General features: G+C 41.1%; 1 protein-coding gene across 2 annotated transcripts in view; it reads left to right on the forward strand.

The window, feature by feature from the left end:
• Positions 1-18,372, forward strand: part of MAMDC2 (MAM domain containing 2) — a 60,862-nt gene that overhangs the window by 19,490 nt on the left and 23,000 nt on the right. For both annotated transcript variants that reach the window (XR_012833147.1, XM_075740895.1), the window contains exons 3-6: positions 10,862-11,127; positions 11,828-11,912; positions 12,890-13,027; positions 15,295-15,551. Coding sequence is in view for 1 of the 2 variants with exons in the window: in XM_075740895.1 (XP_075597010.1) it covers positions 10,862-11,127; positions 11,828-11,912; positions 12,890-13,027; positions 15,295-15,551 (746 nt within the window). In the remaining variant the exon portion in view is untranslated. The remainder of the gene's footprint in view (positions 1-10,861; positions 11,128-11,827; positions 11,913-12,889; positions 13,028-15,294; positions 15,552-18,372) is intronic.

Consider the following 18,372-nt stretch of genomic DNA (forward strand, 5'->3'; position numbering starts at 1 on the left):
CACCATGAGCTCAGGCTGTCCTCCACACTGAAAAGTAGCGATGGACTGGGCAGGCGCACAGGGGACTATTGCACTTAATTCTTCCCCGAGCATCCATCTGTGACCACTATTGGGTACTGATTGCTGGCTGGGAGGATGCAGGGTTGGATCTGCTGGGGCCTTTTTAGGGTCCTTTGATTACATTATGAGCAATAAATCAGGGTGCACATTTGTAAGGGAACAGCTCCCTGTGGGTAGTGTTTGGTGCCTGGTGAGATCTGGCGGCCCAAGTGCACTAAGAGCAGTGTTTTATGGAAGTTCCTAAATTTCATTAATGCCTATGTGATCACCCTAGGATATTTAGGATGTAAAGTAAGAACAATGAGGCCTAATAGCCTTAACAATCCATTAGGGGAAAAAAATAATAATACTTCAAAAAATCTAATGAGGGCCCATAAACTCTAATACTTTGGAAAGTTTTGACAAGCTTTTACTTACTTTGGCAGTGAAATGTGAGTCAGTGAGGATATCATGAAGGAAATAGTGTCATGAACTGGATGGCTCAGACTGATAGATTTTTTCCAATGACCAGTTTATATCTCAAGTGCTATTTCTGTCTTGATAAATGTGTCTTACAGCTCAACTGGGGTATGCTGAATGCCCTTGCAAGAAAATGCCTGAGGTTAATACTGGATATTCACTGGAATGAAGTTGCAGTAAGTGCTAAAATTTGCCAAAAGTTTCAGTGGATTTTCACTTCCAAAGTTATCTAGAAAAAGAAAGGGGGGGGGGAATATTTGGGGCTTGCGTTAAGAATAAAGTCTGAACATCTGCGATGACAAGTGTCCCTGGGCAGCTGGGGAGCGTGTGAAGGGGCTGCCTGATGGAATTCGTTTGCTGACCACTGCCTAGCGAGGGGAAGCAGAGAGGCCACCACGACGTGACAGACGTGTGAAGAGTGGATGGGGCCAGACAGATGGCAGAGCCCTGTGCATATTCTGGGTGACATCCAGTGCCTTGAGATTAGTTCGGATGTATAAGGTGGTTCACTGACTTGGACTCAGTCCCAAAGAAGAATTTGACTGGCTGTTTTAAGTAAAACACAAATCCCAGGGAAGCTGAAGTGTATCAAAACTCTGTTGATTACAGATAGCAATTAGGTATCTGGTGGAAAGCAAAATACTGGTTCCTAAATCTCCTAAATGCCGAAATGTTCATTGGCATCCGTTTCTTCCTGTTCCCTCAGACTGGAGTTTGCACAAGAAAGTGTCTTGCGTTCGATACCAAGTGATCCTTACAAACATAATTCTGGGTAGTCCAGATGCCTCGCTGGGAGCTGAAGCTCCACAACTGAATCCCCTGCCAGTGGTACTAGAGATGCCACTACTGACTCAGAAGGGAGGGAGCTGCAGGGCACCAGCCCCTCCCCACAGAGGCATCCTGTAAAATACTTTGGGATCTACTGATACACTTTGAGACCAGCAGTAAATTTATCAATGTGCAATTTTCTATAATCCCTGTAAAAGCTAGGAAGTCATTCTGGGGTTAGTAAGTACATGCAAGTTCCTGGAAAAAAATCCCAACAAACTAGAGCAAGCTTTCATTCCTGCCTTTTTATTTCTAGCATTTCATATTTTTAAAATTATCCACTCAACAAAAACAAGTAGAGAGTAATAATTAAAGAAGAAAAAACAAAACTCAGAGTAGCCTTGATAGGTTGAATTCTAGGCTGTGCAATCCACCTCTCATTTAATTTTACCATTTTTAACAGTTTCTATTAGAAGTCATCGTTCATGTTTGTGGAAAGGAGTGCTCTTGGAGGATTAAGGTTATGACCAGAGCTCCTATTTTCAGCTTCTGATGGATGTACTCTACCATGGAGCATGGATACATTTCATTTGAAGGGTCCTTCCTGCTTGAAGGGAAGAGGCAGGAAGCTGGATGCATTAATTGCATTGAATGAAAAATCTTTTCTTGAAGATCTCTGGTTATAGGGCAGTTGATATCTAATGCATGTGATGATACAACAGGTTATACTTAAAGCTCAAATGGCAAATGTAGATTTCAGGATTAAATGTATAACTACTTTTTATTCCCCTAAAATGTGTGTGAGATGTTTTAGAGATTACAGTTATCTAGCCTTAGGCTATTTTGATAAACCCTTGAAAAACCCCATTCTCCAATTTTGTGAATTTTGCCTCAGTCTGTCCATACACACTGGCACACATCCTCAGTTGCTACCAGGTGCCTGCCAGGCAGGAATGATGTACAGGACTGCAAGCCTAGAAGCATCCCTTGTAAATTGAAGCTGCCAGTGTTGATCTTTTGAAGTGGCTAACTGCCAGATGCAGTTTTGCAGAGCTCCAGGAAATACTAGCCATGGTCCCAGTGGTTGTGATGTTCTACATCAATAGATGTGTTCCTTGGCTGCAGGTTTTGTGGTTGCAGATGCTGAATCTTCACCCATTGCATGTTCCTGGTCCAGGATGAGGCTTGCTGGAACAGAAGATGAGTCACTGTGGCTGCTTTCTTGCTTAGAGTGGATTACTCGAGAGTAGCCATTGAGTAAACACAGCAGTAGCTAAGGGCCTGCCACGGCAGCAGCTGGTGATGGACAAATTACAAGGCAGTGACCTCCAACGGCTGTTGGAATCTGATGATGTGGCTAGTTGATTCCCTCAGGTGACCTTCTACCAGGTTACTGCTAGCACGCAGCATGATCTGATTGGCCAGCCATTTCAGAACATGGATATAAATACATACCTCATCTGTTAGCAGTTCTGTTTGTATTTTGTGACATGAGATCACAGATTAGCCTACCATGAGCCTGCCAGTGACCCTAATGATCCTGGTATAAAAAAAGAATATAAAACCACTGCGCTTATGGAAAGCAGGAAAGTGAATTCACAGGAGTTCAACTTCTGAAGCCCAGGGCCCAGGTGATCATCAGAGTAAATGTAGTTTATTACTAATGTAATTTATTATACTAATTCCAAAAATATTTATAACTTTCCTTGGAGGGACAAGGCTTGTAGGCAAAGGTAACATTTTATAAGTTGACTTGATATAGCTGGGAGAGACAGACAAGCGTTTAGGCAGATGAGCTGGTTTTCAGGGTAATGCAGTAGGCCAAGTGATTTGGCAGATGCAAAGAGAGCAGATCCATGCAGCAGAAAAGTTTTGTTTTTATTATCTTTCATGGAGTGCATCCCTGTGGTTTGCAGATGCACTCCAGAAGGCTACTGGTTGAAGGGTTTTTTCCTTCCCTGAGGGCAGCGTTTGCAGCCTGGCCCAGGACCCCCTGCATGTTGTAACCCCGCTCCCTTGTGCACCTAACCCAAGTCATTCTGGGCAGACTTTGTCCCTGCTCGCCCCTGGGCCCCAGCTCCAAGGCTCACTTGTTCTCTCCCTCCCGGGGCTGCTGCTCACGGTGACCAGGGTCTTCCCGCTTCCCTGGCTGAGTGCAGGTTTGCTTCAGAGTTTCACTTACCCTGGGCTTTTTTGTTTAACCCCTTTGGAGCTTATCAAGGAAGTTTCTCAACCAAGAAGTCTTTCCTTTTGAAGCACAAGAGCATAATCTTCCAGATTAATGGAAATCCTGTTATGCAGCAGCCAAATCAGTGTTGGTTGGGTTGGACTATCTCTTCTCTCTCAAACTCTTACCCCTCATGGCTGTGCATGTCACTGACCTGAGGAGAAGTGTGGCCCCAGAAACCCCCTCTCTTAAAACACAGCAAGAAGTCCCTTGTCACATGGTCTGGCTCACCAACTTTATTGAGTTGGTTCCCCTGTGGGGTGCAGGACAATGGTTTGGTGTGGGTTGCAAATCTGATTGATTTTTCTTCAAAGAAGTGCTAAAGCTGTGTGGACTGCAGATGGGTAGGTTTGCCTTGGGCAGGCTGAGACGTGCTCAGCACGTAACACAAAGCAGAGCTCGTACTACATTACAGGCATACTCCACCACATCACACCATGTGCATCTGCATAAATAAATGAAAGGGTCAATGAACAAAGTAAATAAACAACATCATGCAAGGGAATGACACAGGAGTGAAATTTCATATTCTTTTGCTGAAGGAATGCAGCCCTGTGCAAGCAGCTGTGCTGAAAGAGCTATCACAGTGCTTTCCCCTGTGTGTTTGATCCTGGTGGAAACATGATTAAGCAAAAGGATAGAGCTTGTAATAAAAGAGGTGAACACTCTGAACAAATAGATGCCTGATGGTTTCTACTTTATCTGGTTTTTTATCTTTAATATTGCCTGGCGACAATGAAAACTGCTTTAGGATGCCAAAGAAGAAAGAAAAGGCTTTTCTGAATTATTTCCTATTCAGAAATTCACAGCAGAGAGTCTTGTGTCTCCAAATCTTACCTATGTCCTGCTCAAGTGCACCAGCTAATAAAAATCACGGAGATGGCTTTTTAAAAGAGCTGTTTTAAGGAAAACCAGAGATACTGGAGAAGAACCTGGCAACCCTTGTTTCAGCAGATAAAAAGTTGTCAACGTTATGTAATGAACAGCGTGAAACGGAGAACTGAGTGGTCTGAACAACAGCTCACTGGACCTGATGGTTGGAAAAAACAGAAAGCAAGCTTGAAAAGTGTATAAAAATCTGTGAGGTCATTGTGAAAGGAAACAAACCCACATGCTTGTGTTTGGAACAGACAGAAGACGTGGTGTAATTGGTGCATGATGTAAAGACCGTGGGACCTCAGGAGGGAGAGCAAGGAGAGGACCCGGCTGTTGCCAAAAGCTCTTACAAGTTCAAGTGTCCCCAGTGCAGCAGAGCAACTTCTCTAAATCAGAAACAGAAAACGGCAGCGCAGGCTGGGCCTTTGCCAGACTTTCACAGGCACGCTGACGGATCCAGGCTGGAAGGCATTGCCAGTGTGGTAGTAGCTGCAACCAGATGCTGCAGTCACAGAGTGTTTCAGAGCTAATTGTATTACTTTTATGATTTTGACAGGCTTGCTAACAGCTGTATTTCTGAAGTTTTTGGAGGAGCAGAGGACAGGGCAGAAGATGGGATTGGTAGCTAATCCAAGCCCTCTGCCTGGACAGGAGCCCTTGAAGATTCATCCCCCAGGGCTGGGAAACACGAGCTCCCTGGCCTGGTCTGGTGGCCTTGGCAAACAAAAGGTCTCAGTCCTCAGAGAGAGACTCAGTAAAGCAGGGTGAGCTTGGAGAAACAGCTGCCAGGGGAGCTCCTGTCCTCAGGGCTGCAGATCCAGCAGAAGGAAGGTGCGTGACTGCCTGGGTGAAGCGCCTGTGTGTTCATGGCTCGAGGCTGTGCTTTTCTACAAAATGCTTTTGTTTTGAATAAATACTACTCAGCTTTGTGAAAGTTGCCTGGAAACCCCATTGTTCCTCCTGAAGAAGCTGAGCAGTACAGCACCAGATTTAATGGGGTCCTCAGTTGCCCTCCCTGCCTGGGCAGCAAGAGAGGTTTGAGGAGCTGGCAGCAGCCAGGCAGAACCAGGCTTTTGCTGCAGAAAGGTGACAGCTTTAGGCTTGAGATGCTTCTGAAGACACATGAGGGGAGGAGAACCCTGGACAGTAGCAGTGCGTGTCAGTCACTGCAGACAACAAACACAGACCACCTCCTGCTTCTCCATCCCTCAGCTATTGTCATAGAGCTGCTTTTAGGAAATCACGGAGGAGACAAGGAGGTTTAAAGACCAAAAAGTTTTTTCCTATGATGACAACTCTAATTGGTCCCAGCATATACCATGCAGGGGGCCTGGGTGGTGGACAGACCTCCTGCTTGGGTCCAGCAGCAGTGGTGAGAGGCGATGCTTTCTCCAGCTGCATGGGAGGCACTGCTGCTACCACTTTGCCAAGAGGTAGCCACCTCTTGACTCTTAGCCACCAAGCAGTAGTTTAAGCTCATCCTCTAATCTCAGCACAATATTGTAAGCCCAGCTGAAATATTTGTGCAGGCTTTTGTGTGTTTGATTGGTTTGGGGATTTCTTTTACTTTCTTCATGGAATTGTAGAGCAAAAGCTTTACCTCCAACAGAAAAGTCACTTGCTTGTGCAATTTTTTGCTTTCCCAAGACACTGCCTAAAAAAATTTGAAAAAAAACCCACCTCACCCTCCAACTCTTCCCTCCAAAAGGCCTTACCAAAATGCATGGTGACTGTTCCTGTTTAGAGGAAGAATTTTCTTTGGAAAACCTAAACTTTTTGTAGATAGGACAAATTTAACATTGATCCACACGGTTCTGTTTTTCAATACAAATTGTCAGCAAAAAAATGTCCACTTTAGTTGAAAAGTTTGCTTTCTACTGAAAAAAAATTGAACCAAAGGTAGAGTGTTGAGTCCGAAGATTTCCTATTCGGTGTCACAAGCCTTCTTCTAGATTCAGCCAGAATCTCATATGAAGAAGCTGGTAGAATTTCTGTGTTCTTAACTGCAACTCTGAACCTTCATCTAAACCTCATCTGTACCCACGAGTATTGTTAAAATGTTTAACTAACTTTTCCTGGTGATGTAAGAAGGCTTAATAGGTATTAAAAAATGACTGGTAACTTTAAGACATTTCTTGCAAATTTTCTTTACAAATGAGTGCCTAATCAAATGTAAATTCCCAAACTTTTTCTGCTTCGTATTTCCTTAATAATGTTTCTCTTGGAGCTCACTGCTTATATGCAGTTTTTCTTGTAAAGCTGCACTGTTGCTGAACTAAGCAAACAGCTGTGTCAGATATAAACCCCACAAGGGGTCTAACATGTATGTGGTTACCCTTCCAAATTTTTACAGACAAAATATATAATTGAAAAGCTAACTGGTAGTTTTAGTTATCCCAGTTGTGTTTTTTTTTTTTCATTTTGTCAATGGAATTTGGTTTCGTTTATTAACCAGTGTCTGGCATTTTGCCTGGTTTGTGTTATTTACAGAGAGCGCAATCAGTGTATTTTCTGCACTGGTTTGGGGAAAAAGTAGTATTGGACTCAACCCCCCTACTCCTAAACCATTGATATAATCACTGCTGACTGATATATTGGTGCCTATTTGGTAAGTAAATAAAGAAAAAAATTAAATATAGATTTGGACAATTTGGGTGAATGACTCATAGACTTAAAGCATAACCAACTGTAATTGAGAGAGATTCTGTATGGAACTGCTTATTAGAGCAGCAAGATGACAGACATGCATACAGAAGGATTTTAAAGGTCTCATTTTGTGAGTCTTAACCGCCACAATGCATCTCTGAATTGAGGAGGCATAGGTTAGAAACATTGGGTCCTAATCCCTCCAGGGCTCAATATTTTGCTTGGACATGGAGGAACATAAAATGAACACATGCTTGGTCCTGTACAGTTTGATTCAGCTGTCAAGGAGAAGACAGTGAAGTTATACAATAGGTAAAAAGTCATTATAGGAATGTGGTTAAAAAGTGCATTGCTCGCCAGCTTGAGTAGTGAGCGAGCGGTGAAGGAAATACATGAGAGTCCCATTTCCCCATCTCCTTTCTTGGCTGTTTCACTGGGAAACTGCTAGCTGTTAGCACACAAAGGCAGTTAGCGATCCCTGGCTGTTGTTTGTGAAGAAGCTTATCTGGTGTCTTCACATAATGTCAAAACCTCATACCATTCACCAAAAATTGAAAGAAAGTGCAGCTTTCCTGTATTTGCGCAGCCCTTTATACTGCTTAGGCCTGCGTCTACCCCATGGACAAGTAATTGCCAGGAATTTTATGCTTGTGTTTCTGTGTAATCAGGCTTTTCCTAGCGTTTTGTCACTACCTCTCCTGCTTTCCTGTGATTTTGAAGAGTAGCCGCCTCTTGATAACTCCTGAATGACTGCTATAAATTAAGTGCTATGGGCATTTGGAGGAGGAGGATTTTGAGGAAAAAAATCATGTGGCATGCTGCAAAATGAAGCTGCATGTTACATTTTTAATGAGAGAATTCAGGCTACAGCACTGTGCATTCATCAAATTCTCCACAGACTGCTAAATACCCTTCTGTTACTCCCACAAACAAGTGTGGAAAGTTGTCTGTTTCCTTACTCCAAGGAACCCTCTCTTTGCATTGATTTGCGCTCACAATTGCTCTGTGTCAGTCCTTGAAGTCTGCATGGTGAGACCTTCCTTTCTGCAGCAATGGCACGTCGTTGCTATTATTGAAATACAGTTTAGTATAAAGGCCATTTAGTCAATGGCAGCATTCATTTGGAAGATGTTTAACATTAGCATTTTCTGTGCTTGGTACTGCAAATTGCCAAGCTCCCTGATCCTGATTAGCAAAGCATTTAAACTTACTATCAGTACTCCCATTGATTTCAGTGGAGCCAATCACACATTTAAATTTCCAGAACATGCTAAAATGATTAGAAAGTAGAGGGTGAGAGCACTCCATTTCTGGACACTGTAACGAATAGGTCAAATTAGTCTTTTTTTTAAAAAAAAAAACCCCACCCTGAATAAGACGAGAGTTCATGATCTTTGCTCTTGTATCAGTGAGGAATCAGACCAAGTGAAAGCAAGTGTACAGCAAAGTAGAGGAACCAGAGTCAAGTTTATAGAAGCATAATCATCCCAACTGGAAACTCTAAGAGGTTTTCTTTCTCTTTTAAATCACTATTTTTGTAGAAGAACCTTAGTCTACTTATAATTAAGCCTTAAAACTAGACAGCCATTTATGCCTCATAGCTGGTAATTTGAGGTCTGCATGTGAATATGTTTTCCTATGTCAACACTAATTTATCTCTGAAAAAAAAAAAAGGTAAATATTATAAGAAGGCTCTGTTTCCTATGGGTTTTCTCATGAAGTACAGACAAAAATAGGGCTGAAATCTAAACTGAAATTGCCAGGCACGGATTCTGAATTGTAGGTTTCTTTGTAGGCAAAATGATCCAAATTCAGACTAGCTTAAAAACAAAGATTCTTTTTCTGAACTGGGTGTTGCCATTTATATCAATTAAAAGCAAATGTGTCAGAAGCATTCAACTTCTGATAGACCTTGGTGATTTCCCTCTAGCCTCCATGCATGTGAAAAACATGCATACCTGTGCTAGCTCTTGTGAACTAACTTGATATCTGTATGCAAGTGGATGTTTTATGCATTCACATTGTACATAGTGGCAGATTAAGTATTTGGCAGCCACATTAGGTGCCTATTTTTAAATATTTGTTCCTGTGTTTATTTTGCTTTCATGTTACTGCTGCTGCAGTAACAAATTACTCGTACTTAACCAGTGATTTTGTATATTCCTTCAAAAGACTATAACCAGACACAGTAGATACAAAGAGAAATTATGGTAAGAGGCAAAAAAAAATTCCATTCCCTAAAAAGGGAAAGAAAATGCAGCTTTCTTGTATTTACACAGCCCCTTATACTGCTTAGGGCTGCATCTACCCGCTGAGTAAGTGACAATCATTTATCTTACAACTCTTAAACAAAAATGTACAGTACACATGGGTTGCTGTGCACAGTGTCTGCAGGTGAGAGAGGGAGCAAATGCAGGGGGATGCTGTAACATGCACTGCCCAAGGAATCAGGTGTTGTCAGAGCTGCTGCCTGCTCCAGGCATCTTCCCCGGGGCGGGGTGTGGGGGAGGACTTCGGGAACCTCACAGACCAATCTGTACATGCTGTTTGCCTTGGGGTTGGTACTGTCTGCGCAGATGATTTTTTTCACGTAGGAGAGAATAGTTGTGAATATGAGAGGATGATATTGGAGCTCCTAGGAAGCAACCCTAGGGTGGCCTGGTAGAGTTGGAGGGTTCAGGCAGGATTTGGGAGGGGAGAGTGTGCCTCAAAGGCAAGTAATATATTTAACATCACTCCAATTGCTGGCGTGTCCAAGTTAAACAAGTGCTTACATATGTGTGGTAACTGAGAACAGGCTCTGTGGTCAAGTGAAATGAGATTAAAGAAGAAGAAATACATGCTCTAGTATAGGTGTGATGTGCTGCTGGGTGAAGGACAGACTTGACACAGTCCCTGACAGTTCTTGTGACTCTTGCTTGCAGCCTGGCTGCTGAGAAATAGTATCAGGAATGGGATTTGTCTGATATACATTCCCGCTAGGTTAGGAGGATCATTTTCCTGATTATCTATGGGGTAATGTTTCAGCCATGGATGTCCTAGCTTGTTTTATTTTTGTTTTTGTTTTTAATTTTCTTTCTCTGTTTCACTTGTTTCTGGCATTGCATTCCAGGTTTCTGTGACTCCTGTATCCTGTTTTATTCTTCTGATCTTGGTTTTGATGTGTTAGTAAGGTCTACAGGACCAGACTTGTATTTTGCTGTGATTTATTTATCCTTCTTTTTCTACATGTTGTTTCTTTGGCATTTTATTGGCCTCCTCTTGACTTTTTAGCTTGTCATCCCATACTTGCTTTTGTTCTTATAGAGGAGGTGATATTTTAGGCCCTGCTCCTACAATATCCATCTGGAGATTAATTTTTAAATAATCCCATTGAGACAGATGATATGTTTAAACGTAACTTTACATTTAGCACTTCTTTTGAATCAGCAGATTTGCACATGTTAAGTTTTACTACTTACAAGTGTCTTTCTAGTTTTGTTCTTTAAAACTAGAAATGCTTTGGAACTTGTAGCTATCAGTTTTGGAGGGAAATACTTAAAATAATAGCTGTTTGTCTTAATAATCTGCTTTACACTTATTTAACATCTTTCTCTGAAGATTTCCAATAATGTAAAAATTGTGACTAAAAATGGCATGAGACACATGAAGTGGCATTTGTACAGGTATAGTGAGCTATCAAAAGGTTAAATGAATGGCAGTCTCAATCTCCTGACCTAGCCCCAGAACAACCATTCCTTTATAAATAAATACTTTTATCCAGTGATGCAAAAGCAAAGTCTCTAACATTTATTATATGGATGTGTATCTTGCCTTTGTTCCCAGGACATTACATTTCTGTGGATACATCCTACGAGGGTGAGAAAGCAGTGCTGTCCAGCCCTGAGCTGTACTCTGAGGAGTGGAGCTGTGTCAGACTGATTTATCAGATAGCAACAACTTCGGAGACTTCACCTGATCCCGCCAGGCTCAACCTGTACCTGAGGCAGGAAGGAGAGAGCTTTGACCGTTTGCTCTGGTCAGCCAAGGAGCCTTCAGATAGCTGGCTCATAGCTAGCTTAGACTTAACGAACAGCACAAAGAAGTACAAGGTATGCCTGATTTTGGAAGATGCTACAGGCTTTCCTGGTGCACGTGCTGTGGCATAAGGACTACTTTTCGAACATTTCCACCCTGGGCCCTATTCTTGGCTTCCACCTCTGTGTGCGTCAGTCGACCCCTCTGTCCCCAAAACCAGTGAGCAGAGCTGTGCCGAGCCTGGCAGGCAGTAGCCTTCCCAGGCAGCGCGTGGTGCAGCCGAGCTGGGCGCTGGCAGTGCCTCACCTCCCGGCAGCCATGCGGAGCTGCCGGCGTCCCCTCACGGACACGGGACCTCCTGGGTCTTGGGTCTGCAGCAGCGCTCACTCGTCCCTGTCCTCTGGGCCCTTATGAGAGGAGCCTGAATCTTGGGAGTATGTCTACCCAAACCCCATCACACCGCATCTCTTGCAATAACGTCCTGTGTGGCCACAGCTGAGGAAGCTGGAGTCCCATACTCTTTCATGAAGTGTGGGCTGTTTTGGCCTTGTCTCATTGTCCTTCAGTGTGCTTTCTGTCCTTGAGGAAGGGCACTAACTCTGTCTTTAATGCATTTTGCCAAGCTCTTCCAGCAAAAGCACCTGTCCTGACCGTAAGGACAGTAAGTTCTCCACATATATTTAATTTGTTCTCCTGTTTGTCCTGTTTAAATGTCCACAGTGATAATGGAAATGCTGAAACCCTAAAATTTACAATTTGGTTTATATTGTGCAGATTATACTGGAAGGTGAAATGAGACAAGATAAATTTGCCAGTATAGCAATTTTTGAAATTAAAATAACTCCTGGATATTGTATTGGTAAGTATGGTCTGCTCAGCTCCTATATTCTCTGCATAGAAAAATATGCCTTCTTGGCAATTTTAAAACTGAATTAAAGGTCTGGGTTTAGAAAAAAGACAATGTCTTTTTCCTTATTGAAGGTAGGCTGTCATACTCCATATAGACATTTCATTGTTTTTAAGCTAAGTTTGCACACAGTAGTACGTGCTTTTATTCAGCTGTCTCTGTGATATATATATATAGACAATTCACATACAGTAATTCATTCTATTCTTAAGCTATTTATTGTTCAAGCAGGAACAAGTGTTATATTGTCACAAAACTAGACTGCTACAAATATTAGACATAACAGCTGTAACATAATTTCTGCTGCCTGCCTGCTCATGCTTCCTTACAGTGGCATCTTGCAGGCTGCAGACTCAAAACTCTGTTGATACTTACACTTACTGCTATTTCCTCGTGACATTTGCCAAAAACCGCTAATGAAGTTCAAAAATTTCAGTGTCTAGGAGACTGAGAGACCTTTGCATTTCTGGGGAGCTCTGGTGGAGTCCAATAGCATTGTCACAATTGTTTGGCTCTGCAAAAGAAACAAAGCTGTCTCATTACTGCTGTGAAATACTGGTCCTGCTTTGCTTCTAGACATTCCTGATTTCCAAGTGGAACTTTCACTCTGACTATTTAATACTATGAAGCGGTATATTTTAAATCTATTTTATTTGGTTTTAAATTGCAGCAATCCTATATTGCCAAATAATGAAAAGGTACATTGGACCAAACGGGATGGGAATTAGAATTTCATAGTCGTGATCAAATACTGTGGCTAAGTTTGCTTCCATTAATCATAAGCTTTTAAATTCTGGGTACAGTTTTATAAATGTAGGTGTTAATTGCACTGCCATATGTAAAATAAGGCTGGTGCTTAGCAATAGCCTCTTTTTCCAGTTTCTGTAATGAAAATGTGTGCACTGAGCTGGTGATGTCTGCAATTGCAGAATGTGACTTTGAAGAAAATCATCTTTGTGGCTTTGTGAACCGCTGGAACCCCAATGTCAACTGGTTTGTTGGTGGAGGGAACATTCGCAATTCTCAGTCTATCCTGCCCAAAGACCACACACTAAACAGTGAACTGGGTAAGCAACAAATGTAAAACAGAAGTGTAGTGGAAAATTTGGGTCTGTGATCCATGTATGACTCTTATACTGCAAATTGTTATGTGAGATCTTTCTTTTCTCCTGGCATTGGGTGGGGGAAGAATGACTTATATGAAAAAAGGGATTAGAAAAAGATGGGGAGAATTTGCAGAAGCTCACACAAAATTTCCTGTAAGCTTTATAATAAGGTTGTTATGCCCTTTGCTAGGCTTTAAAATTACTCGAAAGAAGGATAAAATTTTGGACAGAGAGGGGGAAAATTCTGTGGATTCTAAAAGTATGGGCCACAATACACTTTAAAATCTTGTACCGCTGCTCTGTACATTTGGCAGAGGTTTTCTTTCCAGTGGCTATTGGGAAAGTTGAGTAGCAAAGCTAAAGGATTAAAACATATTTAGTTAAATTGCACAGGGCTTAGGAATTTTGTTTCAGTCAAACGTAGTGCTGTTAATACTGTCCATCAGAGGCAAAATGCTGTAAAGGCTTAAAGGATTTTCAGCACTTTCCCTTTATGAAATGATTGTGCCGGCCACCTTGCTGAGAGGAGAACGTTTTATGTAGTCACAGGGAAGGGTTGGGGGATATCTTAGCCTTTGATATAGCGTTGCATGAAGTACCACAGCAGGCGATGGTCAGGAGATCTGGCCGCTGCAGCACGCTCTGTCTCAGACAATGTGATGCTTGTGACAGTGTAAGAAATTGCATCATGAAAAGCAGGGTTGATCCTCTTTCCTTAACTCATGCCGCTGTGCCTTTTTTTTTTATTTCACAATTGTGTGAGTTGAGTACAGAGTGTCAGTCCAGCCCTGCATAATCCCACGTCACCTAAATGCTAGTAAAATTTTGATGGCAGTTTAACTCACCACAACTTCAATGGCAGACAGCGGCTCCACATATTAACAAGTACTGTATGTGATAGCAAATGCCACCAACTGGGAGGGATCTGTTTTCTCGTAGCCATACTGTTTCTTTTTCACATCAAACCCTTACTCCTGACCCCAGAAGACTGAGAAGACCCCAAGAAGCCAACAGTCACAGAAGTGTGCTATGAAGGTATATCAACCGTTTGTCAGGGACATTGTAATTAAGCTATGAAATGTGGTAAAACTGCAGAGGAAAAACAAAGACCAGAACTTCTCAGGCCAGTACTGCTGAAGTGTCACCAGTCCCCTGGCAGTGGGGAGGCTGGAGGAGGACACCCAAAGCCAAGTGAGCCCTTTCCCCTCCTCCCACTGGAATGAAGCAAGAAGTGACAACTCCAGGTTTGAGAACGCTATTAGTAATTAATGTAGTGGTGTAGATAGAAACCTAACAGCACACTTTGCAATCTCCATGCTAAAGTACCCTGTCAGTTTGGCACTTCATTCTTCTGTAAGTTTTCTACTTGTGAAGAGCCATTTTTCCATTCATCAACTGATGCTCTTTGATGCTGTGTTTCTGGGAGTGTAGAAGAAGGAAAAGTACAGATGCACAGCATATCCATGCACACGGATGTGTCCTGCTTAAATTGAGATATCTCTCCCAAAATCAAAATTTGAGAAGCTGTACCCTTTGAAAATCCTGCAGGTCATATTGGCTGTTGAGGGGGAGGGAATCTACTTACGCATTTTTCTGTAGATGAACATCTCCTAAAAGTCTTTTTTAAGGATTTTACAAAGAAACCAATCTCTTCAGTAAAGATAAAGCATTTAGAAACCAAACCCTAGATAGACCAAGCAGAATAATACAGGCAGTGAAATGTGCAGAATAAAGGTTATTTGCCAATTCATTTGATATACATTAAATAAACTGATGAGTAAAACGTGAGGAAAGACATGGTTTACAGTCTTGTTCATTTACTTAGGTTGCCTCAGTAAAAGTTGCACTTGGAAAAAGACTAAATACTATACTGAGCTGTTGGGGGGCAGGGAATTTACTCAGTTGTAACATATTATCCATTTAACAATGGTTCCCAAATTTCAGACAGTTTATTACTTTCTTTACTAGACAGGTCTCAAATAAAAACTTAAGAAAGAGCTGAGACTGACTGTTTTGCCTGTGGTATCTTAACCAAACAACTTTGGGTTGTACATAGGAGGAAAGGAGAGGAAAAAAATTTCTTAGAATTACTAAAATTTCCTAGGAACCCACCATTGTTGTCCAGGTCATAGAGATACATATCTAGTCCCTGCCCATATCTTGACATCTTCTTGTAAGTGGTGTCCTTTAAAGGGTGTCGTTATACCAAGTTTCTTTTATACCTTTAGGTCACTACATGTATGTGGACTCTGTTTACGTCAAACATTTTCAGGAAGTGGCCCAGCTGATCTCACCAAAGACCACGGCCCCAATGTCTGGCTGCTTGTCTTTTTATTACCAACTTAAGCAGGAGAGCAGCATTGTTTTTACCGTTTACTTGAGAGACACAAGTGGCTTTTATGAAGAGATCTGGAAAGTGGACAGTGCACTGAGTGCGGACTGGGCGCTAGCAGAAGTTGACTTTAATGCACCGTACCCCATGGAGGTAAAGCAATCATTCCTGTACAGTCCAGCTATGACTTCCAGGTTGCATCAGACATCAGTGCCAACTCAGGCTAAGTTGGGAACATGGAAACAGCTGTCCAGTATCTGAAAGATGGTTTTAAAATATGCTGGCAATCTGTTGTTTCCTTTATCCACTGCATGAGGGTCAAGGAGGAATCACTTTCCATGCTGGTGCTTGATTTTCAGCCAAGATGAAGTCAGGTGGTGAGGTGCTTGAGTAGACTACCTTGGGTGTTGTAGAGTCCTACTAATGTGAGGTCCTTCTGTTTCTACTAAATAATGTCAATTTTCTCTCAGTCTCATATTTTTGTGACATGATGATCCTTTTTTGAGGATCATAAAATAATGCATGCCTCCCAATGCAAAAGAAAAACTTAAAAAATATTCCAGCTCTTTTCTCTACCATATACAATCCTGCAATTCAGTCTGTCTGTGCTTTGATGAGAAAGAGTCTAGACTTGGGTCCTAATAGTTCTTAAATATAAAAGCCAGCTCTCTATGGTTACTGTAACTAATTTCAAGAGTATCAGGAAGAAATTAATTTTTTTTATTCCTAGTGTTTACTAAAAAAATCCCCAAACCATAGAAGATTGGAATAAACATTTTACATATATATACACACACACACACACACACACACACACAGAGACATATATATGTATATGTGTGTGGTTATACATGATATATATGGTATATATATACAGATGCACATATATACATTATATCTTTACATAGATCTAAAATATATATTATTCTAATATGTATATAAATATCTTAGAAGATTGAAATAAAGTGTATGTGTATTATACACATAGGTACTTACATGTGTACACATATATAATACACATTTTATACATATATATGTATTTGATAGATACATATTATCTATATATATACTTATAATATTAGGATTACAAACAAACCAGCTTTAATTCTGCTTTTTTTAACTTCACATAAGGCATTTGTTAATTCACTGTAAGCCTGCAGATTTTCAGAAATTATTAGGCGTAAAGCTAATTTTCATCAGATGTTACATAGTCCTTTTATAATCTGTAAAATCAGTGACCAAGTCATCTATTGAAATTGTCATCCTTCAAATGGTATGGGAGAGGAGTTTAGAGCTGATAAGGTCTCATAATACTGAATGGTGAATTACTTATTTGATAAATATTAAAAGTAGCATGCAAGAGGAAAAACACTCCTAGCATTATAGATGGAATTTGATTAATGATCACTTAAAGCTTGGTGTTATTGTGGGTAGTTTTGGAAAAATATCATCTCGGTTCTTAGTGGCATTCATAAAACCATCCAGAATGTTGGAAATTATCTATACAGGAATAAACAGCAAAACAGAGGATGTCAAAGCACTGTATGAATACACAGGGTAGCCCTCTGTTTGGCAGACTGTGCAACTTCAACCTTCTCAGTTTAAAAAGAATATCCTAGAACTACAAGAGGGAGATGAAGATAATCAAAAATATGGAGAAGTTATGTTAATGAAATAACAACAATGACCGAAGTAGAATATAGTAGAGGTTCACAAAAATCATGAATGACACAGAAAAGATGAACTGTTCCCTTTTTCTCAAAATTTGCATTGCTGTTCCAACTTCTTATTTATCAGGTAACAGTTTAAAAAAAAAACCAGTTTTAAAAAAGGGAGGATTTCTTCCTACATCACCTAATTGCAGAACTCAATTCCATATGGATACTATCATTCTGATCAGTTCAAAAACTGATTATACAAAGTAATGGAAAAGAAAGAATACATCAAGAATGAAATGTGAGGAAAGAATAACTGAAAGCCTGTTGTCATCTTCAGTTCTTTCTGTAGGTGACCTCTGTTGGAAACAAGATGCTGGGCTAGATGGGCCTTTCTTCTGCTCCAGGAATTTTTATGTAATGCAACATATTCATTATTTTAGACATCACTTTATAGAAATAAGAATAACCTCGCATATAATTTCTTCAGTTGCTTCAAGAAGGTCTTTCTTGTGTTTCATCTGTCTAAAGGAGGTCTTTCAGGATTCTTTCACAGCTCTCTGAGTTTGGCTCCCATCCATAGGCAAGACATCACAGGCATTGCTTTCACTGAACAGGATCTCACACTGGAAGCATTTGTCCTTATATCCTTGTTTTGTCCCTGGGGTTGTCTTATGATTCAGACCTTTTCTCTAAGTTTTCCTGTAACTCAGAGCTTTGATACTAAAGATAAATTTTGAGACACTTCCTCAAGTGTTATGGACTGTCCTCCACTTACTTGAGGAAATGATGTCTCTTGGGAGTGGCTGGGTACAAACATTGCTTGATTTTGTGAACAAAACACAGCAATAGCTTTTCTTGTTCTTAACTGATTTTTTTTTAAGGAAATGCCAGCTGATGCCAAGGCATAGGCTTCAGTGTCTGAGGATATTTAGAGAAAACTTAGTATCACAGCCACAGTTCATACAGAGTAATCCATGCAGTTTGGTTTTTGCTTTTGATCCAGGTAGATACTAGATATGGTAATAATTAGGCAGCTTAGGAGTTATAGTGAATACGGAGTGATGACCCTGAATACTGGCTTTATATGGTATTATGACAATAGTTTTACTGCATCTTTAAAACTGACACTTCATAAAGCACCCAAAGAGCTACGGTCGCCTTGATTTTTCCTTGACCTTGAGTGGACAAAGATCTGGCACCAGGTTCAGCTCTGATTTATATCTCTAACCATTGATATAATTTAATTTGGCCCAACACCTGCAGTGCTCTCTGAGATGCCCTGGAGTCAGTCAGAGACATCCAGTCAGAATTCTGTA

Source organism: Balearica regulorum, chromosome Z (genome assembly GCF_011004875.1).
Source record: "Balearica regulorum gibbericeps isolate bBalReg1 chromosome Z, bBalReg1.pri, whole genome shotgun sequence".
In the NCBI taxonomy this organism is placed as follows: Eukaryota; Metazoa; Chordata; class Aves; order Gruiformes; family Gruidae; genus Balearica; species Balearica regulorum.